The sequence below is a fragment of the Lithobates pipiens genome, unplaced genomic scaffold (assembly GCF_037356315.1).
Source record: "Lithobates pipiens isolate NorthernLeopardFrog02 unplaced genomic scaffold, aLitPip1_a1.2 Scaffold_18, whole genome shotgun sequence".
NCBI classification, from domain to species: Eukaryota; Metazoa; Chordata; class Amphibia; order Anura; family Ranidae; genus Lithobates; species Lithobates pipiens.
In genome coordinates this window covers 106,396,165-106,420,191 of record NW_027507758.1, presented here as the reverse complement: position 1 = coordinate 106,420,191, position 24,027 = coordinate 106,396,165, and the positions used below count along the sequence as shown (strand labels likewise).

The 24,027-nt window shown below is 41.7% G+C and overlaps 1 protein-coding gene across 1 annotated transcript in view; it reads right to left on the bottom strand.

Annotated features, from left to right (window-relative positions):
* VPS54 (VPS54 subunit of GARP complex) overlaps positions 1-24,027 on the bottom strand; it is a 141,389-nt gene that overhangs the window by 65,001 nt on the left and 52,361 nt on the right. Inside the window, exons 3-10 of the mRNA XM_077485975.1 lie at positions 21,875-22,116; positions 18,919-19,000; positions 18,386-18,423; positions 16,507-16,638; positions 13,942-14,327; positions 7,597-7,723; positions 4,520-4,627; positions 3,994-4,049 (exon numbers count right to left, since the gene is read on the bottom strand). Of these exons, the coding sequence (XP_077342101.1) occupies positions 3,994-4,049; positions 4,520-4,627; positions 7,597-7,723; positions 13,942-14,327; positions 16,507-16,638; positions 18,386-18,423; positions 18,919-19,000; positions 21,875-22,116 (1,171 nt within the window). The remainder of the gene's footprint in view (positions 1-3,993; positions 4,050-4,519; positions 4,628-7,596; positions 7,724-13,941; positions 14,328-16,506; positions 16,639-18,385; positions 18,424-18,918; positions 19,001-21,874; positions 22,117-24,027) is intronic.

The window sequence follows — 24,027 nt, the reverse complement described above, 5'->3', positions numbered from 1 at the left end:
AATTGGTAAGCTTCAAAATAACAAATGTTTGCTTTTGGGTTTAATACTGCTTTAGGTGGATGGAACTCCAGACAATTTTTTCTTTTTTTTCCAGTTTTTTACAGTGTGGGATGGGGTTTCATTGCTGTCTGTGATCTCGCTCTGGAGATTTCCCCTGTCTTACTGTCTTTTAAGGACATAAAACTACAGAGAGGACAGCACCAGGAAAAAAAATTCTCCCCTGCTTTATTACAAATAAATACCCGTATATACTCGAGTATAGGCCGACCCGAATATAAGCCGAGGCCCCCAATTTACCCCCAAAAAAACTGGCAAACTTATTGACTCGTGTATAAGCCGAGGGTGAGACATGCCTGTCCATCCCTGTGTGTGTGTCCGTCCATCCCTGTGTGTCCGTCCATCCCTGTGTGTCCGTCCATCCCTGTGTGTCCGTCCATCCCTGTGTGTGTGTCCGTCCATCCCTGTGTGTCCGTCCATCCATCCCTGTGTGTGTGTGTGTCCATCCATCCATCCATCCCTGTGTGTGTGTGTGTCCATCCATCCATCCATCCCTGTGTGTGTGTCTCCATCCATCCATCCATCCCTGTGTGTGTGTGTCTCCATCCATCCATCCCTGTGTGTGTGTGTCTCCATCCATCCATCCCTGTGTGTGTGTGTATCCATCCATCCCTGTGTGTGTGTGTGTGTCTGTGTGTGTGTGTGTGTGTGTGTGTGTGTGTGTGTGTGTGTGTGTGTGTGTGTGTGTGTGTGTGTGTCCAGCCTACCTGTGTCCCGAGCCTGTGTCCCGTGCCTTGCCTCCTTGCCTCCGTCCCGTGCCTTGCCTCCTTGCCTCTGTCCCGTGCCGTGCCTTGCCTCCGTCCCGTGTCGTGCCTTGCCTCCGTCCCGTCCCGTGCCGTGCCTTGCCTTGCCTCCGTCCCGTGCCTTGCCAGGATCGCCGCTCTTCGTCGGCGCCTCGGCGGACATTCTACCATTCAAACGCCGCGCCTCCGCCTTCGCCTGTGATAGGCGGAACACTGAATTTCCCAGCAGCCTGTGTTCCGCCTATCACGGACATCGTCTCATCCTCGTCCGTAGTACGAGGATGAGACGATGTCCGTGATAGGCGGAACACAGGCTGCTGGGAAATTCAGTGTTCCGCCTATCACAGGCGGAGGCGGAGGCGCGGCGTTTGAATGGTAGAATGTCCGCTGTCTGTCTGCTCGACACGCTGATCGAGCAGGCAGACAGCGATGACTCGAGTATAAGCCGAGGGGGGCACTTTCAGCCTCAAAAAAGAGGCTGAAAATCTCGGCTTATACTCGAGTATATACGGTAAGTGCTTTTATTGGTTTCAGCATCCCCTTTGGCAAGACTACCCTTAAGTCCAGCTCCACTGATCCAACTAAGTGAAATGTCTCTAACAAAGTCATAAATGACAGAGAAAATCTGACAGAGCTTCTAACCCTTCCCCATTCTATCCAAAACTATATAAATAAAATATTAAAATACTTTTAGGCTGAAATGGTCAGAGCTCCTGTTTGATATTAGGACACCACATTTTTGAGTCACAACAAGAAAGTGACATACTTTACAGAAAAGAAACAGTCAGGTAGAACAGAGGAATGCAGCCAAAATTTGCAAAACAGATGTGCAAAAAAAAAAAAAAACCATTAAAGAAAATAAATTCCCATACAGGGTGTACACACTTATAAGGTAATAGGCCACATGGACAAAAAAAAAAAGTAACTGGTACCTCCTATCAGTCATAATCATGAATTTCTAAACAAAGAAAAAGGCTCGGATGTATTCCACTACTTCACTGGGATGTGCAAAGAACATTTAACATAAGCAATATATCACTCCTAAAGAAAATGTTTTTTTTTTCTGTATTTGGAAGTCATCCATTCCACATCTCCTACCTTTAATGGGTCCTTGGTAATTAATTAGCCAAACCAAAAGTGAACACGCTTGGCTTCACAAAAAAAAAAATCCATGTTGCATGGGGCTCTGCAATCTACCAGAAGGAGACCTGAACACAATGTGTCTAAGCCCAGAACGTTTACTCACTACATAACCTGTGGTACACTGTTTTTACAGTGCTCTTACTGCTGTCAGACTAATGTTAGTATTCAGGACAACAAAACAAAGCCTCAGTTGGTCCACGGCTTTCAAGCCATTTCATTTTGATTTCAAGTTATTACCAGGAAACCATAAAAGTATATGCAGCAAGCAATTCAACTACTGCAGAACGGCCTGCCAGAATTAACTACTTGCCACCCAGGCCAATTCTGACATTTCTTTCCTACATGTAAAAATCATCATTTTTTTTTGCTAGAAAATTACATGGAACCCCCAAACATATATGTTTTTTTAGCAAAGACACTAGAGAATACAATGGCAGTTGTTGTTTTTATCTTGCACGGTATTTGCGCAGCAATTTTTCTAATGCGTTTTTTGGGGGAAAAAAATTTTTTTTTTTTTAAAGCACAAAACAAACAGTTAAGTTAGCCCAATGTTTTTTCATATTGTGAAAGATGAAGTTACGCCAAGTAAATAGATACCTAACATGTCACGCTTTAAAACTGCACACACTCGTGCAATTGCACCAAATTTCGCTAATTAAAAATCCCTATAGGCGACGCTTGAATTTTTTTTACTGGTTACAGGTTTTGAGTTACAGAGGAGGTCTAGGGACAAAATTATTGCTCTCGCTCCAACGTTCGCATCAATGCCTCACATGTATGGTTTGAACACCATTTTCATATGTGGGTGGGACTTATGTATGCGTTCGCGCCTGTGTGCGAGCACATGGGGACAGGGGCGCTTTAAAAAATATATATTTTTTTATTGTTAATTATACTTTTTTTTAGTTTGACACTTTAAAAAAAAATAATAATAATTGATAACTTTTATTCCTATTACAAAGAATGTAAACATCCCTTGTAATAGAAATATGACATAACAGGTCCTCTTTACAGCGAGATATGGGGTCAATAAGATGATCAACATCCGGGGCCGGCAGATCCTGTCCCGACTCACCGATCCTAGCGGTGAGTCGATAGACGCACCGGAGGGCGGTGGTAGACGTCCCCCCTCGCCTCCCGTAAGAACGATCAAGCGGCGGAACAGCCGCTATGATTGTTCTTATGGTGTAGGGAATCGGCAGCTGAAAACTGCAATATCTGAATGATGTCTGTAGCTACAGGCATCATTCAGATATCCCTGCTCAAAGTCCATCAAGTCATATGATGGTGGGCGGGCGACAACAGGTTAATCTTCAAATAATAATACACACTTATGTGTTGGAGAATACACTCTGCGCTGACAGCCTTTGGATTGGAGTGTGAATATTACAAATTATATATAGATGACTCTGTATGCAACAAATGGGAGTTCATAAGCAGCCTAGTAATTGAAAGGCAACATCTACAACTATTATCATATATGGTGTCAAAATACATGCATACAACCTGTGGTTGCAGGAAAGCTTTAGTGCCCAAATTTGACTTGGTATCAGCCTCTTGTAATGCCAAGTACTGTAAACTGGAAGAGTAACAGCACTAATAGCTAATTAGACTTGCCGCAGTGTACATGTTCTGACAGGAACATACTGACAGGCGAAGAGAGCAGAGTAAGCAAAGGGATGAGGTCATCTAAGCTGTAATGCTCAACCTGGTCCTGATAACTAGCAGGGCAGTATGACTCTGGGGACTGGATAAAAGGAAAGCAGCGCAGAAAATTAATTTCAATAGTATATTTACCCATTTGTTAAGAGTTGATCTTTAAAGTATATTTCAAATAATCCTTGGTGAAGTGCCTTATTTATTGCCACCTGTATATCTACCCAATTGGAGATTAAAAAGATTAATTACAGGCCAGGATGTGCCTGAAATCTGCTTCTTTCTGCAGAACATTTCACATATCTGAGTAACCCAATGTGCACAGAGGCTTCAGTGCTGTATATTTGTGATGCATTATATATTCCATTTTATTATAAACAGAAGAAACACTTACTTAGTGATGACTTCCGAATCTATTTCCTCGATCTGGGAAACTGTGCTCACCACACACTAAAGGGTTAAGAAAAACAAAAATGTTATCCACTAAAGCACCAAGAGAAACCACACGTAGCTAACACACAACTTTTAGCTCTAAATAACGAAGGTTAGTTACAGAATTGGGGATCTCTTGCAATTTGCAATTCTGCTAAATGTCCGATTGTTTGGATCACTAAGCACTGGTGGTTTTCCTGACATCTATTTTATGACATTAGTCTAGTTAAAGAAGGAACCATTTCCCATCCCTTACACCCACCTTATAGGTCTAATAGCCAATCACAGGGAGTGATGTCACTGCTCCTCCTGGTTGCCAATACTTATTTCAGTGGCATCCTCAAAAGAGCAAAAAAGTGGCAGACAGCATAGCATAGGCAAAGTAATTATAATGGGGTCGGTGGGCCCTTTGCATGGGCAAGGTGACAACACTTTTACATTTTTCACACAGTCTCTCTCCACTACAACAAAAAGGCAATACATAGTACCTGTTTTATTATGTTTTTTGCCGATGCCATCATTTCGTGAGCATAGATCTCATAAAAATCCAATTTCCGCAGCTTTAACAACCCAAACACCAATGCCACTAGTCTCTCCTGAGAAGCACATAAAGGAAAAAATTGGTTAATGTTTGTGTCTGTACCTTTAAAATAGGACTTGCTCGGTTTGAGCAAGCTGCAATTTTCACTCAAAAGCTCTACTAAACGTAAGTGGCAAAGGACTTTATATATTGTAGTTACAAATAACGTTCAGTAATAGCTCTGTACTGTACACAGCTTGGGACCCAGGCACATGGCATTTGGTAGATGTATTTCTTTTTCAGTTCTAGACCCTGCAGTCATGTTTAAAGTATTATATGCATTGCATGCAAAGGTTTTATGTGCAGTTATGCAAGTAAAATCTGAAAGCAGTTTTAAGAAACAGGAATTTCCCTGTTACATTGTACCCAATCTACTATGTTTAGGTTGACTTGTGCAGAAATCTCAGCTTGTATGCAGTTACATAAACTCCAATCCGATTGTAAAATCAGGATGTTTTTGCCATATTTGCATTAGAGTGCATAAGACTTTGGGGGTGAAAGGAAACTCAAAAGGGCACTGAAATGTACGTGCAGTTACCAAAGACTGCTCTCATTAATGCTGCAACTTTCCAAAGAAAATGTTTTCTGTTGAGGGAATTTTCCAGTTTAAAGGGAAAGTGGAAAAACTATATCATTAGCAAAAATATCCCATTCAGAAACCCTACCAACCCTATATTTTAATTGGACAGTGATGATTAGAAGCAACAATGTACAAGCTGCGCCACCACAGTAAAAATGACTATATCATTTTATTTTTTTCATTTAATCTAGGAGCTGTGCGTGGCCATCTCTCCTCATAAAGCCACAGCTGAGCAAGAGGTTTGATGATTATTATGTATTTCATAATTCAGATCAGGAACTAATAGCTCTGGTCACATTAAAGCGACCAGTATCACAGGCAAATCCAGTAAGAGTCGCTCAGTAAAAGTATAGGCTGAATCACATGGGTGTGTTGGATGGCGTGTCCCTAGCATGCACGGTGGTTCCTTCCAGCTACCTCTACATGACTACTTTGTCCTGTAGTGAAAGAGGGGTTGGCGAAAAGAACCACAACACTTGGAACCAAAGAGGAGAACATCCTATACAACACTAAGATGGATTGAACAGTGGTGCCTGTAAGGTCTCGAAGAGATTTCTTTTGCTGGCCCCTGGACAAGTGAGCATTCATCCTATTCTATTACAGGGTGCATTTCACTGAGTTTGCTTATGATAGTAGTAGGGTCATTTTTTTATTTGAGTTTTTTGTTTCAATCACCGCAAATCAGAGTGGCGATATTGTACACTATATGGCCATTAGCAGCTGTGTGTAATAAAGTATTTGTTACCCAAAACAAAAACAAAAAAAAGATATCCTGGTCCCTTTAAGCAGATTAAACATCACAGTGCTTGTGCAGTGTATTCTGCCCCCCTCTAAACTGTAAAAAAAAAAAAAAAAAAAAAAACCTGGCTGAACCTGCCACTTTCTGTATCCCCCTCTCTGCGCTGACCACAAAAACCAGGGCTGCTGAGCCCTGATGACCACCGAGATCAGTGTACGTGCCTTCGTCATCCGCCCTGCTCTCAGCTCTCCTCTCTCCCCCTCCTGAATGCCTGTCAGCTCCGTGTCTGTGTGTCTGTCTCTGCTCCGCCCTCTCCCCTCTATTTGTACAGAATAAATTGTATATCCGGTCACTGCCAGTCCTTCTATTATAGTTAGGCATAGCATACTGTATACATTTTTATAAAAACAAGGCCTCAGGTCAGTCATGTGACTGGCCTAAATATCGTTCTAAATCAGTATTTACAAGCCTTGTTTTTATAAAAGACATGTATCGTGTGTTATGCCTGCCTATAATAGAGGGGCTGGCACAATTTTATACTTTTGGGTTAAACACTTTAAGCATTTCAATGCATAAAATAAAAGTAATACCAATTTCTATAGCATACAGGATAAGTTTAGAGGTGAAATATTACACTGATCACTTCTTATTGAAGCTGCTAAGAACAAAAGACTTTCTAAAATCCGCCAGTTTCAATTATTTTGATATTGAAGTATAACTAAAGGAAAAACCTTTTTTCTTTATATTTGGATAAAGTGAAACCACTATCAGGTTTTAAATGTTGTCTTTGCCTCCATTAAAAAGGGTTGTAAAGTCAGAAAGATTTTTATCTTAATGCTGCATTCTATGCATTAGGATAAAAAAAAAAACCTTCTGTGTGCAGCAGCCCCCCCAATACTTACCTGAGCCCATCTCTATCCAGCGATGTCCATAAGTCCCTCGGATGCCTGGGACTCTCCCTCCTGATTGGCTGAGACACAGCAGTGGCGGCATTGGCTCCCGCTGCTGTCAAAGTCAGTTAGCTAATCGGGAGAGAGAGAGGAGGCGGAGCCGAACCAGAGCTCTGTGTCTCAATGGACACAGGGAGCTGCAGCTCGGCTCAGGTGCTCCCAAAGCAAGCTGCTTGCTGTGAGGGCACTCGACAGGAGGGAGGGGCCACGAACACCAACTAGGGACCCTAGAAGAAGAGGACACAGGCTGCCCTGTGCAAATCCACTGCAACAGAGCAGGTAAGTATAACATGTTTGTTATTTTTTTAAATTAGACTTTACAATCACTTTAAGGACATTCTCTATCTCTAATTGTCCTGATCACCAATGTAACAGTAAAAGTGAGGGTAAATCCACAACTGAGTTTCCACCAAAACAAGGAATAGGATGGTATTCTCCTTCGGAAAACTTGTTACTGTTACAACTGACAAAGGAAATGGGCGTTCCCTCACAAGGTATCCTCTCACCTCCTGTGGAATATAGAGGATATGAAATGAAGGGAAATCTCCCTAATGAGACATGGAATGACTTAAAAAGAAAATAAAGGCAGCGTTTTTAACACCCACCATATCCAAAATGAAAAATAAAATGTTTGGCTTTAGCTATACTTGATGTAAATAAATGTAACAAAAAAAAAAAAAAAGCTTTCACAGCAGTTGCAATAAAATTCCACGCACCTCCTCTACGACCTGACAGTCTTCATCCAAAGGTCTGTTTAAGTCACTTTGAACGTATGATGTAAATTCTGCAATAATCATTTTATCAATAAGCTTTTCCAGTTCGCAAAGTTGAGACCCAAGGTGTCTGTGGAGGTTAAGAAAAAAACATTAGTAAAAACACAAACCCAATAATTCTAAACTCCAATAGTCAATCAGAAAGTGCAATCAATCTAAAATCACAAAGCTTCTCTGGCAGATGAAACCAATTTAAAATTAATGTACAATTTCTGCAATAATTTTTAGAGAAACACATAAAAGAGATCGGCTGTATAGCAATAATCTTACCAATGTGTATTAAAGTTTTAAACAATTTGAATAATTTGAAGTTAGACACATTTGCTCATTACATTGCTCCCTCCCACAATGAAAATCTATGAGCTTGTGGAATTATTGAAAACAAAACACTTCCTATGTGGCCGATTGTTAAAGTATTTCTAAAACCAAAACTTTCTGTTTAAGTTTTTTTATAGAATAGGAAAGGGTTCAACATGCTGCCATTTTTTTTGTTTTTGTTTTGCCGAATGTCTCATTAGGGAGATTACCCTTCCCTTAAAGTCCTATAGACCGGACAGAACGTGAGAGATTATATTTCTGCAATCCCCCGTTAGTCCCTTTCACGGTTTTCACTGGAATAAGTGTCCCCATTGGAAAATGTATATTCCTGTTCTTGTAGCAACTCTAAATTTTGGAATTACTCTCAACTTACGTTCCCAGTGATACTGGTGGTCAGGACAATTAGACATAGTAACACGGAGAACAAAAAAATAAAACATCTCCTCTCCATTCTACCCAAATCTAAAAAAACTATTTGTATTTAAAGCAGCCATACAGGGATTTAAAATTAAGTTGGTTCAGCAGGGACTGGTTGAATTTTGATTGATAAATGGGCAGGTTGGTTGTACACAAATCAATCTTTTGATTGACTTCTGTACAACCAGCCTGTTGGAAATTTTTCTCTCGATCAGGCTGCCGGCTATAGCCAGCAGTGCAGACGAGTATATTCTATCAGCAGGGATATCTCCCCACTGTCAGAATACAATGACTCAACAGGAGAGAGGGAGAGAGGGAGAGAGGGAGAGAGGGAGAGAGGGGGAGAGGGAGAGAGGGGGAGAGGGAGAGAGGGAGAGAGGGGGAGAGGGGGAGAGGGAGAGAGGGGGAGAGGGAGAGAGGGGGAGAGGGGGAGAGGGGGAGAGGGAGAGAGGGAGAGAGGGAGAGAGGGGGAGAGGGGGAGAGGGGGAGAGGGGGAGAGGGGGAGAGGGGGAGAGGGGAGAGAGAGAGAGAGAGAGAGAGAGAGAGAGAGAGAGAGAGAGAGAGAGAGAGAGAGAGAGAGATGAGTGTGTGTTTATTTTTTTTCTCCAGCACTGCGATTGTTTAATGGGTGTGTTCAATAAAAAAATAAGAAATTAGAATGCTTTGTGTTCTATCAGCTTATAGAGGGTTGTAAACCCTCAAGGTTTTTCATCTTAATGCATTCTATGCATTGAGGTGAAAAACCTTTTGTAGTGCAGCAGCCCCGCGGAGCCCCCCCTTTTACTTACCTGAACCTGATCTTTCCAGCGAAGAGCAGGGAAGCTCCAGCCGCCGTCTCGGGTCCTCATTGGCTGAATTGATAGCAGCAGGAGCATTGGCTTCCACTGCTGTCAATCAAAGCCAGTGACACGGGGGGTAGGGCCGAGTCCTGCTGTCTGTGTCAATGGACACAGCAGCAGGAATTGGGAGTGCCCCCAGGGAATGTGGGTCTCCATGGGGGCACTCAAGAAGAGGAGGAGTGCCGCTGGGGGACCCCAGGCGAGGAGGATCATGGCCCCTCTGTGTAAAACACTTGCACAGAGGAGGTAAGTATGACATTTTTTTAAAATAACAAACACAAACCTTTACAACCCCTTTTAAGCAAATTGTTTATGTCACTTGTTTTGACTGGCCATACGTAGCTGGGTCGAATCTTGGCCGGTCCCTGCTGAACCGACCAAAATTCAACCCATCTATGGCCAGCTTAGGTGAAGTCCTTGAAATTAACTGGTTTTCTGGATTAAGCTGCCACAAAGTGATCTGATCCACATCTCAGGCAGGACATACATGATGTGGTTTTCTATCCTGCAACCACGGGCTGCAGAAAGGGAAATTGCTAGATTCCTCCCATCAACACAACCCTCCTGAGGAACTCTTGTGTTCTCCCAGCCGGGAGCACACAGTGATTGTTGCTAGCGGTTATCGCGAGCAATAATCAAATGTACAAATCTGGCATAACTTTCCTATTTGGTCCCTTTTGGTCTGTTAAATACACTATTGTAAGTGTGTGGTTATAGCTGTTCAATAATTGCAAAAAAAGTTGCTGCTCACTTCAGAAATCTTTTGAGTTGATAATGTTCTATGCTCTCTAGATCTACTGCCTTCTTATCAATTACATTGTTTCCATCTTTCTCTGAGCACTACAGAACTTCATCCATCCATGTTAGGTAAAGAAGAGAGGTGGATGTTATTGTAATCCCGTCCTAGGATGACAATGCCACAAGAAGTGTGTTACTGGCAGAACCACTAGGTGAAAACTAAGGAAGAGAGCCTGAAAAATATGTAAAAGCGCTGCGTAAATTGAAGGTGCTTTACAAGTACCCGTAATAAATAAAAATGGAAATACACTTAAAGCGGGATTCCACCCTAAAGTGGAACCTCCACTGATCGGATCCCTCCCCCCCTCCGGTGTCACAATTGACACCTTTCAGGGGGGAGGAGGGTGGAGATACCTGTCAAAGACAGGTATTTACACCCACTTCCGGGCATAGACTCCCGTGGGAGTCTACGCCATTTCCTGCCCTGCCGCGCTGTCTGCTGGGACACACACGGGTCCCAGTGACAGCACGGAGATTTCCTATTGCACGGCACGGCTCGCGCATGCGCAGTAGGGAACCGGGAAGTGAAGCAGATTCGCTTCACTTCCTGATTCCCTCACCTAGAATGGTGGCGGCAGCAGCCGAGAGCCGAGCGATCGATCGGCCTCGGCTGCCGGCATCGCTGGAACCCGGGACAGGTGAGTGTCCATTTATTAAAAGTCAGCAGCTGTAGTATTTATAGCTGCTGGCTTTTAATATTTTGTTTTGGTGGAATCCCTCTTTAAGGACTGGTAAATTGCCAGTTATTCATTTGTTGCTCTTGGGTTTATATGCTTTAAGGTAAAAACTCACCAGAAATATGCTATACTTTCCCTTGAACCACAGGGTGTTCAAACAGCACAGTAAGGGCTCGTTTACACTTGCCATCAAGGGGGGGGTTAGGACACAGGCTCTGAAGGTTCGGCACAGTATGCCAGACCTTTGGAGCGCATGCACCATTGATGTACACATACCGATACAAAAAATAATACCCCTTATGAATAGGGCTATGATGCAACGGTGTGCAATGCACGCAGTTCAGCGTGGTGGGTCAGGTTTTACAAGATTAAAACCAGTGCCGAGCAGGCGACATATCGCCTCCTCACTGCCTATCAAACACCACCAAAAAGTGATGTACTGTGGATCTCTTTTCAGAGGGGTAGCACGTGTGTAAACTTAGCTTTGTATGGCCTCCCAAGTTACCCAGGGAAAGGTCAGATGAGGGAGACGGGTGGAGAAAAAAGTGAGAAAAACCAGCAGCTTAGATTTAACATTATTCCAAGGCAAATGCCTGAAAAAAAGAGGAATATGAAAGAGGGTAAGTGAATAATTTTTAACATGGAACACTTTGAATGTGACTTTTCACTAGAACATAATCTGGCAATTTCCAAAAAAACAAAGGCTCATAGCCTTTGATCCATTTCTGACCTCCTTACATGCCCATAAAGGACACCTTTGGCCATTGGCACCGGTTACTGTACACATAGTCTGCAGCTTGCTGAAAAACTTCTGCATGTGCAGGACTGATCCCCAACCCTTCTATGGAGATAATAGAAGGATCAGGAAGCTGCATGGCTTCACTGTCACTCAACCTAGTATAAAAGGGGTGTCTGAGGCTCTGAGACTCATTTACAGATGGAAAGGCATCATCCTTCCTGTTATTCTTAGGTAAATACATGACAATTTGAAGGTTGTATAGCCAGTTTCCACACTGACTTTTTTTTGTAATGGAAATTCGTTCTGACCCCAGAATGCCTATTTCAGTGTATATCACAGACATTACAGTCATAAGCTGTCCTGCTACACAATGAAAATAAAGAAGCACAGAATGTCCGGAAAATCCAGTGGAACTAATTTACAATCCATGGCTGTCTTTGTAGACCAGTAAATGAGTAAAGTACCACTATTTGCACATTTTCATTGAATAAAGAAAAACTGCTCCCTAAACACAAACTTGACGCTTGCTAGAAATGTACTTAAAATTAATTCCCATTTGCCTATTCTACAAAACATAATTTCATAATTTAGGCACAATATCATCTTGTTAAATTAGTACATTAAAACTTACAACCCAGAAAACGAGTTAAACGTGCAAGAAAAGACAAATGAGTCAAAAATCAGACAGCAAAAGCAACAACTAACATAAAAATAACTGCTCCAGAAGAAAAATAATATTACACAAAGAGGAACATTTTCTAGAAAGGACAAAGCTAGAATAGAAAGAACAATACAGCTCAGCAGGATTCAAAGCAAAAAATAAATAAAAAATGTTTTATCCTCTCTATCATAAAGTCAAATACTCTATCCATTCATCATATGAAAAGATTTCTGACAGGGGACCTTATTATGGAAATAGAGTGCTGTAAATTTGGAGGCATATAGACTTTAACCACTTCAGCCCTAGAAGATTTGGCTGCTGAATGACCGGGCCATTTTGTAAGATTCGGCACTGCGTAGCTTTAACTGACAATTGCGTGGTCGTACGACACTGTACCCAAACAAAACAGACATCCATTTTTCCAACAAATAGCGCTTTCTTATGGTGGTATTTGATCGCCTTTGCGGTTTTAATTTTTTGCGCTATAAACACAAAAAGAGCGTCAATTTTGAAAAAAACCCACAATATTTAGTACTTTTTACTATAATAAATATCCCCGTTTAAAAAAATAAAAAATAAAAAAAAAAGATTTTTTTTTTCTCAGTTTAGGCCGATATGTATTCTTCTACATATTTTTGGTAAGAAAAAAAAAATATCGAAACAAGAGTATATTGATTGGTTTGCACAAAAGTTATAGCGTCTACAAAATAGGGGATAGATTTATAGCTAATAGGAAAACACGATCTGCCACTTCTCTCAGAACAGAACAGGGACGTGTTTGTCTACACACACGCGTCCCTGTTCTGTGTCTCCTGCTCAACATTGCTCATGGCCGGCGGTCATCGCGACCGTTGGCCACGAGTATCTGCACCCCGGCTGTACAGCGGTGCGCACGCCTGCTATCCCAATCCCGCAAGCCGACGTATAGCTAAGACGGTTCCCTGTATCGTGCCGACCTGTCGCAGTAAAATGATGGCAGCTGGTTGGCAATCGGTTAAAGTGAGTTCTAATGAGATAAGTAGGAAGAAGGTAATAAACTTAAAGAATAGAAATGACAAATGCAGACTTGTTTATCAAGGTGCAAGCCCCAGGCTGCCATGTCTTAATGCCTGGTAAGGTACCGTGCAAGAACCGTGCGTTGACCCCTCCCCTTGCAGTTGTAACAACTTCAACTATTCTGGGAAAGCTGTCCACAAGATTTAGGAGTGTGTCTATGGGAATGTTTGACCATTCTTCCAGAAGCATATGTGAAGTCAGGCACTGATGTTGGATGAGAAGGCCTGGCTTGCAGTCTCCACTCTAATTCATCCCAAATGTGTTCTATCAGGGTGCAGGCCAGTCCTCCACCCCAAACGCGCTCATCCATGTCTTTATGGACCTTGCTTTGTGCACTGGTCCAAATAATTTGGTGGAGGGGGGATTCCTTAGTTCCAGTGAAGGGAACTCTTAAAGTGATTGTTAAGCCTCGCTTTTAAAAAAGCAATAAAAACAAACATGTTATACCAGGCCTACACATATGTGATATTTCTACGACCCTTTAGGCCACTCGTAAATGATGGCGAGTGGTGGATGTTATCCTTTGATGTTATCTGTATGATGACTTGATCTCCAGATCCTTCAAAAAAACTGATGACTACATGGACAAGACTGGGGATTACCAGAACACTGTATTTTACGTAAAAAGCAACTTTTAGCAACCCCCGTGGACTAATGTACCAGAACAATGCTATGGTAAAAAACGAAAGCCCCGTACACAGACTGTTCTGCCTTTATGCATCTCACTGTGTATTTGCAAGTGATTTAAGTTTTTTCTTAAAGAGAATCTGATGAAGCACATACCGAAAGCAGTGAATGCCCTGAAGCTCCTGCTGTAAGACTTCCTGTGTTGTTGCTATTAAGTCCAGTGCCCCAACATAATCTGAGGTCGATAACAGCAGCTGTACAGTTGGCTGAGTCTGGTGCACTGTAGCCATTAATTTAAGTTTACTATACAATTTAATGCAGTTGTTTCTGGTCAGGGCTTGTCTTAGGATTTGCAGAGATCCCTCACACATGACTCTGTCTATCTGAGAAATCTTGTCACGCAGCATGGTAACAGCCTGGGAGGTCTTCCTGAGGTAGTCCTGCAGCTCGTGCTGGGAGGTCATAGCATGGAAAAAAGCATCAGAGCGCAGCGAGATTTGCTGTGCAATGTTCACCTCGACAATGTCCAAGTAGTGGCTCAGCTGAAGAGGAAATGCACATAAACAATTAATAAATGTATTCATTATATGTCCATTGCAGTTATTAATTTTATGTACATATTTTGGTACGTACAGCTCTAGATTCATTGTGCAAAGGCCATTGGTATAAAATATATAAATATTCTGTGTGGGATGCTGCACTAACGCAAAAGTGAAACAAACATAGATGCAGTACTGAAAATGAACACAAATGAAATAAACGTTATATTTATTCTATGTGATATATGAACTTTTCTTCTTTATGCTCTTTGATTGCTTTTTTTTTTACATTTTTTGTCATTTGTGTTAATCATTAGTAGCACATCTATGTTTATGGTTAACGTGGCATCTCACACATAATAGTTATGATATGTATGTTATTTTATACATTTGCTGCTGCAGTTTTTTTTTTTTTTTTTGCTTTATAAAATATATAAAACAATGTTCAAAGAGATTTGGATGGTGATAGATTTATAGTAAACAGTGCAGTCAGGAATGCCATCAGCAACCTTCTTCTGATTCTATCCATTTTGTGACTGTACATTAGCATTCAAGTTATACACTGCAGTCCTCATTAAAATAAATGAGTCAGATCAGACATTTTTATTATCGTAAATGAGCTGGACTGAAAGTGGTAAAGGGACACGCAGCATTATAAGTCAACTCCTGGTAAACAGCAAAACACATAGGTGATCTGTTAAACCTGACAGGTTTGTCAATTTGCTCAACTAGTCTCGTCTTTTAGTCACTTCTGCCAGGTCAGTGATCTCACTTTTATTCACAGTAGAAATGCAGGTTAGTCATTGCTCCAGCCTTGGCATGCAGTTCAGACAGTGAAGGAATATCATACTAATGAGGTCATCACATCACTTACTCATCCTGACAACACAGTCCTACTGTTATTGTCCAATTCATTGTAGCCTGCTCTGCAGAGGATAACAGAAAACCTATATAAAAGGAGGGAGGATTTATGTACCTATACGTGCAGGATTTCAAAATATATTTTAATGGATAAGTTCACCTTTCATAGTATGTTACACCCATATTCAGGGTGTAACATGTTATGACTGCCCCGGCCCCTGCACTGCTGGTGTTCTGGCAGATAGTGTCCTGCCATCATATAGTGTCCGCCCCGTACTGCGCATGCGCAGTACGGGGCAGAAGAAGCTTCGGAAAATCTCCGAAGCTGAAGGGCGCCTGCGCTGTGAGTGTAGGTGGTAGCCCCACCATCCAAGCGGACATAGGGTTGTCAAAATTAAAGGGCTCCTCGCGGGCAAGCTGCGCTCGGCTCTTTTATATTCCTACTCTATGTCCACTTGGATGGTGGGGATAGAACCTGGACTCACGGCGCAGGCGCCGTTCAGCCTCGGCTATTTTCGGAATCTGTGTTGCTGTGTACTGCGCATGCGCAAGTACACAGCGGACGCTATCCGATGGGGGACCTTATATGATGGGACACCGGCTCCCCTGTTGTGACAGCTAGTGGGGAATCTTCTCCTCCCTGCTAGCTGTCAACATTTTGAAAAAAACGTACCCATGCGGGGCTCCGCCCTCCCGACTATGTCACTCATTTACAGCTCTTTGCAGCTGTCGGCTTGTAGTTTTCCATGAACTACCACGAAGCTGAGCATTGTGGTAGTCCATTGAATCGTCCTGTCAGCATGTATCGGTTACCTCATATGATACACTGACAGATCTGCAGGATACCTGCATGCCACCAGCGATCTGCTGATCACTGGTGCAATGCTTTAAAGGCTTCTGAAACAAAAAAAATGTGCATTATTTTTTGTGAGAAGGTGAACTTATACTTTAAATTTACACCAACTGAGTTTAATAGGTAATCCTGTAGCTTTACTTGGATTCTAGCATATCTAGCAAAACTACCACTGGATTACAGAAACAGAACTCCAGATGCACTGCTGACAAAAGCAGTCCTGTACACAAGCCCTCAGGCAAAACCCCTTAGTGTGCAGATCTCACAATTAGTGTATTAATATTATTACTATAATACAGAATTTATATTTATACCAACAGTTTGCACAGTGCTTTACAATGTTAGGGCAGACAGTACAGTTACAATACAGTTCAATACAGGAGGAATCAGAGGGCCCAACTTGTTAGAGCTTACAATCTAAAAAAAAATAACTTTCCTACAATGTAAAAGCGAATACCAGTTTCATACTTTTTCTTGAAGCAATTTAGAGGATGCTGTATCTCTGCTTCCTTTTCCACCTGCACTGCTGAAATGGGACCAGGGCAAAACCGCATTAAATGTTAAGGAGTCATCCAAGGCAAAGTCTGGCTTCAAAAAAATCTGAAATTAAATCAAAATTAGCTCTTGAGACAGACAATTTCTTCAAAGATGCAAGTAATGTAGAATACACTATGTATATACTGTACGGTACAGGTTTTGGCTCTTCATCATCAAAGTAAAACAAAAAAGTCATAAGTGAAAACAATACTTTTTTTTAGTTAGTACTATAGCATCTTAGTCATTCAGGAACTTGCCTATTATATTTATCAATGAATGAAGGATGTTCTTTGATTGGCCAAGGGGGAGAGGCAGGGCAGATGCTGTCACAAGTGACTATAGGGATTAAAGACGAAAGGAGACTTTTAAAAATTAAACGCAGGGAGAAGTAAGGGGGTGAAGTTCCTCTTTAACCGCTTTAATACCGGGTACTTTCACCCCCTTCCTGCCACCTAGGGCAATTTTCAGCCTTCAGCACTGTTGCACTTTGAACGACAAAAAATAAAGTCATTCATTCCAATTTCTTGAGGCCTGAAAACACCAGGACAGTATAAATATCTGCCAAATTACCCCTTTTTGGAAAGCAGACAGTCCAGGGTATTTAGTAAGAGTCATGGCAAGGTTTTTTTTTTTTTTTTTTTTTTTTAAGTTGTGATTTTTTTTGTTTCCCCTCACAATTTTTGTGGAAAAGAAATTAAAGAAAAAATTGTTTCTTCACATATTTTTTGCACTGTCACCAGTGCAGCATTGGGTCATCATATAACTGGTGTAGCGGTGATCAGGGATACTGACTGGTGACACTATGTAAGAAAAAAAAAAAAAAAGGGACAAAAAAAGTGTTTTAATAAATTTTCTTTCAACCTTTTAATATATTTGATTTTATTTTTTTGTACATAAAGTGACCAGAGCAATACAGTGTTATCACAGTAACACTGTATTACTCTGGGGAGGTGATCAGGATTTTTTTTTCACACCATGATTGCTTAAAACTGTGAATTATTTAGAGTTATATGCCACCAATTTTTTCTGAATAAAAACTACTCAGTGTTTACTATTGTGATTAGCTGTGTCATATGATGTCCTGCCAGAACAACAGTGCTCCCACTCGGCCATCATTTTACAATTGGCCGGGCAGGAAGGGGTTAATCCAGCAATATACCTGCCCTGTCAGTTCACTGTTTCTGCAGCCTTGGAGACAGACCAGGGATTCTCATTAGCCTTTTTTTTAGTTGGCATTATCTTAGTGCTGAATAGCTTTCAACATGGAGTGGACAGAAAAAGACTATTTACACTTAGACCCCTTTCACACCGAGGGCGTTTTGCAGGCGCTATAGCGTTAGAAAATGCACTTGCAATCCACCCCCAAACTGCTGCTCCATTGTCTCCAGTTTAAAAGGCTGAGGGCTTTCACACTGGAGCGCTGCGCTGGCAAAAGTCCTGCCAGCAGCTTCTTTAGAGCGGTGAAGGAGCAGCTCCTCCACCACTGCTTCCCATTGAAATCAATGGGGCAGCGCTGCAATGCCGCCGGCAAAACTCCGCTATTGCGGACGGTTTTAACCCTTTCTCGGCCACTAGCGGGGGGGTAAAGGTGCCCCGCTAGCGGCCGAAATTCGCTGCAAATCCGACGGTAAAACACCGCTAAAAATAGGAAGGTTTTACCACCCGCGCTATGGGCGGCTTGGTGTGAAAGCCGTCTTAAACAAAAAAACTTATATTACAAAAGCCAAAAGAGCAATGTATGTTGAACTGTTATTTTGTCATACAATGTTACTGCCGAATACTAAAAGAAAACTGAAGAAAATAATGTTACCTTAGGTACTTGTTCCAGATCTGCCCTAGATTTATTTACTGAAAGAAAAAAATAACAATAAATATAAAACAGATGACATTGATATTCTGATTTGCAACATGACCACATACATTTGTTGTTTGCATTTTTTGTAAGTAAATACATTTCTATGTAATTTAAATATTGTAGCTGGCATTTTGTAGGCACAACATGCTTATATTTTATTTACTATTCACAAGCACACTGCAGGGGCTCTGGAAGCAAAATGCTAAACTGATTTTTAAACAGCACAAAGCATGGAGGTCAGCAGGTGACTGTGTATGCAGAGTGCAGAGGGACACGCAGAACGCCGCAGTATACGGCTCAGGTTACTCATTTCCTGCATTATTCAGTACTGGACCACGTCATGTGCAGAAGAGAAACTGAACCCTATCTAGGGAAGCTTTTGCAAATCACAAATATGTAAAAAAAAGTCTGAAAAACAACCTACATAAACTAAATGTAAAAGGTATAAACAATTATAGACGTTTGTATCTGCTGCAACGAATACGTACCATGTGAATGGGAAAATGCAGTCCTATTGTAATCATCCTTAGAAGGACATATCGTCTTCAGCTTTTCATGACTTTTTTCTCTCTTAGGGATTAGTACAAAGAATATTTATTGATTAAAAAAAATGAAAAAACGGACTAAAGTGTGAAAATTGTTTTAAAATGAAACATGCCATCAGAATATTGTATTGACTCCTACCCGCCAAGGGTATGCATACATGTGGTGTCAAGGAAGTGGGTCCGCATATATGTGCTATTGAGTTTGTGCTGGGATTGCGCTTTACAGCTCCCAGCACAGAGACAGAGTTGTCACTGTCAGCTCCGGGTCTCGTACGAACGATCGAGAACCAGAAGGACAGGTTCATGATCATCTAATTGTTGGGATAGCCTGTGATTGGCTATCACAGTGATCAGTCACTGTGCAGCCTGCCCTGTGTTTCTTCTTTTTTGGAATGTATGTTTTTCTACTCGCTAGAGGAGAAAATTGTAAATTAAAAAAAAAAAAAAAAAAAAAAAAGGGTGTGTAAAATAAAATCAATAAAGATCATGGTTTGATCTAGGACAGTGTCAAAGGTCATGCTTAAAGTCGATGTCAGGGTCAGTGTATTTTAGGTAGTCGTTTGCTTGGCACAGGCACTATTCAGGGAACACTTTGCATTTTCATAATGAATACAACGTGTTCAATTATTAGACAAGGTGGAGAGGCAGGCCAGTGAGGTCTCAATCAAAGCTGTAACTATGTAAAAATTGCCAAACCTAAACTTCAGCTTAAGCATGTCTCAATTGTAAAAATATCCCCTTACTTCCCATCCTGATAACAAGAGCACAGCTGAGAGATGACTTTCCTACATATAGTGGCTGGGAATAGTAGTATTAGTTTCTTTGTGGATTTTTAGAAGAGCAGCAGGGAGGCCAGACACTAAAGCTGGAAAATCATTGTTAGGAATGAAGGATTTGCAGATTTGAATGCAATGTACTTGTGACCCTCTCCAGCCCCAGGCAGATGTGCCTGTATTAGGCTTGGTACACATCAACATCAACCAGGCAGACTGAACACAAAAACTGAGAGATAGCCATACTAACAGCAAAGATGTTAGTGCAGTAATCTCTCCTGCTGTGCTTTAGTGTTATGACAGGGGGACTTCGCCCCTACTAGAACACACAGATCAGGGCTTGCTGCTATTGGCTACCAGCGCTGATTGGATGCTGGTTTTCTAGCATGCCCTTTTGACAGAAGCTGGTCGTTACACTGCCCGAAAACAGACAGGTGTACACATGGGCCAAAAGTTGGCCGGTTCCTGCCAAACCGAGCAACTTCAGCTGTTTTGCTGCCCCTGAGTACAAGGCTTTAGAGACATTTTGATATTTCTTTATAGCTAGAAAAGTTATCACCAGCCAGTGCATTGGAATTTTACAGTGCTAATTATAGGTGTACTTTAAAGGCAACTTGTAGCGAAAAAAAATATGGAAACTGCCATTGCTAACTTCCATGTAAAAGCATTAGAAGCCTGCTGCCTCTGGTTGTAAAGAGGAAGTCCAGGTTTCCAGTGACTTTACATAAACTTTTTAGGTTGAGCAGGTCCAATCAAACTATTTACAATAAATTAGCAGCTGTCATTGCAGTATCATATTGTAGTAGCATCATACATAAAGCATGTAGTGCTGTGTTTCACAGCAGTACAGGCGACTTTCTGTCTGCTACTGGAACAAAACTGAGTGCTTCTCAGCCTTGTATTTTTATCAATACAAGGCTTCCTCTGATTGGTCAAGGTGGAGCGGAGGGCGGATGATCTCATGATGATGATGATAAAAATACAAGGCTTCTTCTGAATGGCTAAGAAGCATTCAGCGCAACTTGATTTTGCTCTAGCAGCAGATGGGAAGTACCATAGTGCTGAGGAACACGGTGCTGCAAACTGTATGTACGATGCTACTACAGTATAACACAGTGTTGACTTAGTAATAGAAAAAGTTTGGCCCAGCTTGGTCCAGCTTGGCCCAAACAAACTATTACGGCTTTATGCACACTGGAAGTTAAAATAACGTTATAAAAACAGTAGCTTTGCAGTGAATTTTTCAGTGTTTTTGCAATAGGGTTTTTTAGCATTTGTCCACGTTAGCATTTTAGCAGGGTTTTTTTTTTTTAATGGATCAAAAACATTAAAAACGCTAGTGATCGACGTTTTTGAGCGTTTAGCGATGTTTATCAGCATTAGAGCGTTTTTGCAGCTGAAAAACTTCTCTCAGAACCCACTAGTTTTGGGGGTTTTTTTTTACTGCTCAAAAATGCCACTGTCCAAAACTGCTGATAACAGCCTGTGTGTGCATGGACACATAGGATAACATGATGGAGAGTTTAAGGACTGTAGAAAAAAAATGTCTACAGCCAAAAACAGCTGCTGTAAAAACGTCCAGTGTGCATGAGGCCTTAAAGTGACAGTAAACATGGACTTCGGCTTTAACACATTTTGAGCCGATGACCTGGCATGTGAATCAGGAAAGTCGAGTGAAGCTTTATGACAGCCAGGCAACTACTGTAACATTATCAGTAAGAGAAAGGTCAACAATCAAAGTCTCCCCATTTCCTTCAATAAAATATGCCCTTTTATTTTTCTTACATGATGTGATTGTAGCCATATTAGTGCAATCGTGACAGAGAAAAAATTTAGTACTGTCCGTGATACTTTTCTGATTTTCACTAACATACAATTTTCAGGACAAGCTTTCGGAGTATGTCCCCAAAAGCTTGGACCTTGAAGAAGGGGACATACCCCGAAAGCTTGTCCTAAAAAATGGTATGTTCGTGCAAATAAAAAAAGCATCACGGACAGTACTCAATTTTTACAAAGACTTGCCCATATTACAAATCCATAAATAACCCCTCTATTCCATAGGGAATATAGATGGTTCGTAAACCATATACAACTACTGATACCCAAGAAGAAATGATTTATCTTACTAGGCTAGTCTGTTGAAAATAAGATGAAAAGTTTTCTTTAGTGATGGGTGGGAGGTAGGGAGCAGGCATGACTTCTGTTTCCACAAAGTCTTGACCCCATGTCTTGGTGAAGAAGTCAGATTCCCGTTTTGCAAGTCGAGGGTCGTTTAATGCTGCTGGCAAGTTCACTTTGGAATGATAAATAGTCCATTTGTGCTGATCTGCAACCACAGATGGCTCATCACACAAACTATTAGCGTCACCTGCACAAAAAGAGAAACAAAATAACAAGATGTCTAAAAAGCAGCTGCCACCTAGACTGATGAATAACCGAGGAGCCAAGAAAAACGAATGCAATGACAATTAAGCTTCATTTTCACAGGCAAAGTGGCATCTTTACCGCACAAGAAACACAGGTATTCTGTGCAGGCAGTCTGTTCAAATCAATAGCAGATGGATGGGTGTACAGATCTGCATGGACCTCCAAGCGCCTATCTGCGTACCTGTGCGGGACTGATGCATTGATCAAAACGCAAACAGGGCAACCCTAAAATGGTTGCTGAAATTTGGTTCTGTTAAAGAGCAATTACCAACAACAAGTAAAATAAAATCTCCTAAAGTGATATTAGAGACTTATTTTTTAACAACAACCAAAAAAAACAACAACAAGCATGTCATACTTACCTGCTCTGTGGAGTGGTTTTGCACAGAGCAGACCAGATCCTTCTCTTGTCGGGTCCCCCGTCAGTGTTCCTGGCCTCTCCCTCCTGTCGAGTGTCTGTGCGTCCATTCAGACACTGAGCAGCAGCTCAGCCCCATCCCCTCTCTCTCCTCATTGGCTCACCTTCCTTTGATTGACAGCAATGGGCACCAATGGCACCGCTGCTGTGTCTCAGCCAATCAGGAGGAGAGTCCTGGACGGCCGAGGAACCCGTGGAAATTGCTGGAGGGAGATGAGGCTTAGGTAAGAATTAGGGGGTACACAGCATACAAATATTCTCCTGTGTTCACAGTGGTGATCCAGAGGTATAGTCAGTGTACAGGCTTCTTTAACCGGTTCCCGACCAGCGCACAACGATGTACGTCGACAGAATGGCACGGGCAGGCATATTGGCGTACAGGTACGTCCAATATTCAATGCCGCCCTGCTCCCGCGCTGGTCGGGACCCCCGTGAGTCCGGTCGCGGGACCCGCGGACTCGATCGCCACGGGCATCCCCACGATCGTCTCACGGGACGGCTGAATGGAGGAAATGCCGTGAAAACAGCATTTCTCCATTCTGCCTAGTAACTAGTGATGCTGATCTCTGCTCCATGTGATTGAAGCAGAGATCAGTGTTCACTAAATGAAAGCCCAACCCCCCCACAGTTAGTAACACATCCCTAGGAACACTTAACCCCTACACTGCCACCCACTGGTTAACCCCTTCACTGCCAGTGTCATTTACACAGGAATCACTGCATTTATTACATTTATTTATTTATTTATTGCAGTGATTACTGTATAAATGACAATGGTCCCAAAAATGTGTCAAAAATGTCCGATGGGTCCCCCACAATGTCGCAGTCACAATAAAAATCGCTGATCGCCGCCATTACTAGTAAAAAAAATAATAATAAAAAATTATTAATAAAAATGCTATAAAACTATCCCTATTTTGTAAACGCTATAACTTTTGCGCAAACCAATCACAAATCATTTATTGCGATTTTTTTTACCAAAAATATGTAGAAGAATACGTATCGGCCTAAACTGAGGGAAAAAAAAAAGTTTTTTTATATATTTTTGGGAGATATTTATTATAACAAAAGGTAAAAAAGAATGCGTTTTTTTCAAAATTGTCGCTCTATTTTTGTTTATAGCGCAAAAAATAAAAACCGCAGGGGTGATCAAATACCACCAAAAGAAAGCTCTATTTGTGGGAAAAAAAGGACGTCAATTTTGTTTGGGAGCCACGTCGCACGACTGCGCAATTGTCAGTTAAAGCGACGCAGTGCCGAATCGCAAAAAGTGGTCTGGTCTTTGACCAGCAAAATGGTCCGGTCTGTAAGTGGTTAAAGTAATTGTAAAGGTTAGTTTTGCACAGAGCAGCCATGATCCTCCTTTTCTGGGGTCCCCCAGTGGCACTTCTGGCCCCCTCCTCTTCGAGTGCACCCACAGAGAGCCGCTTTTCA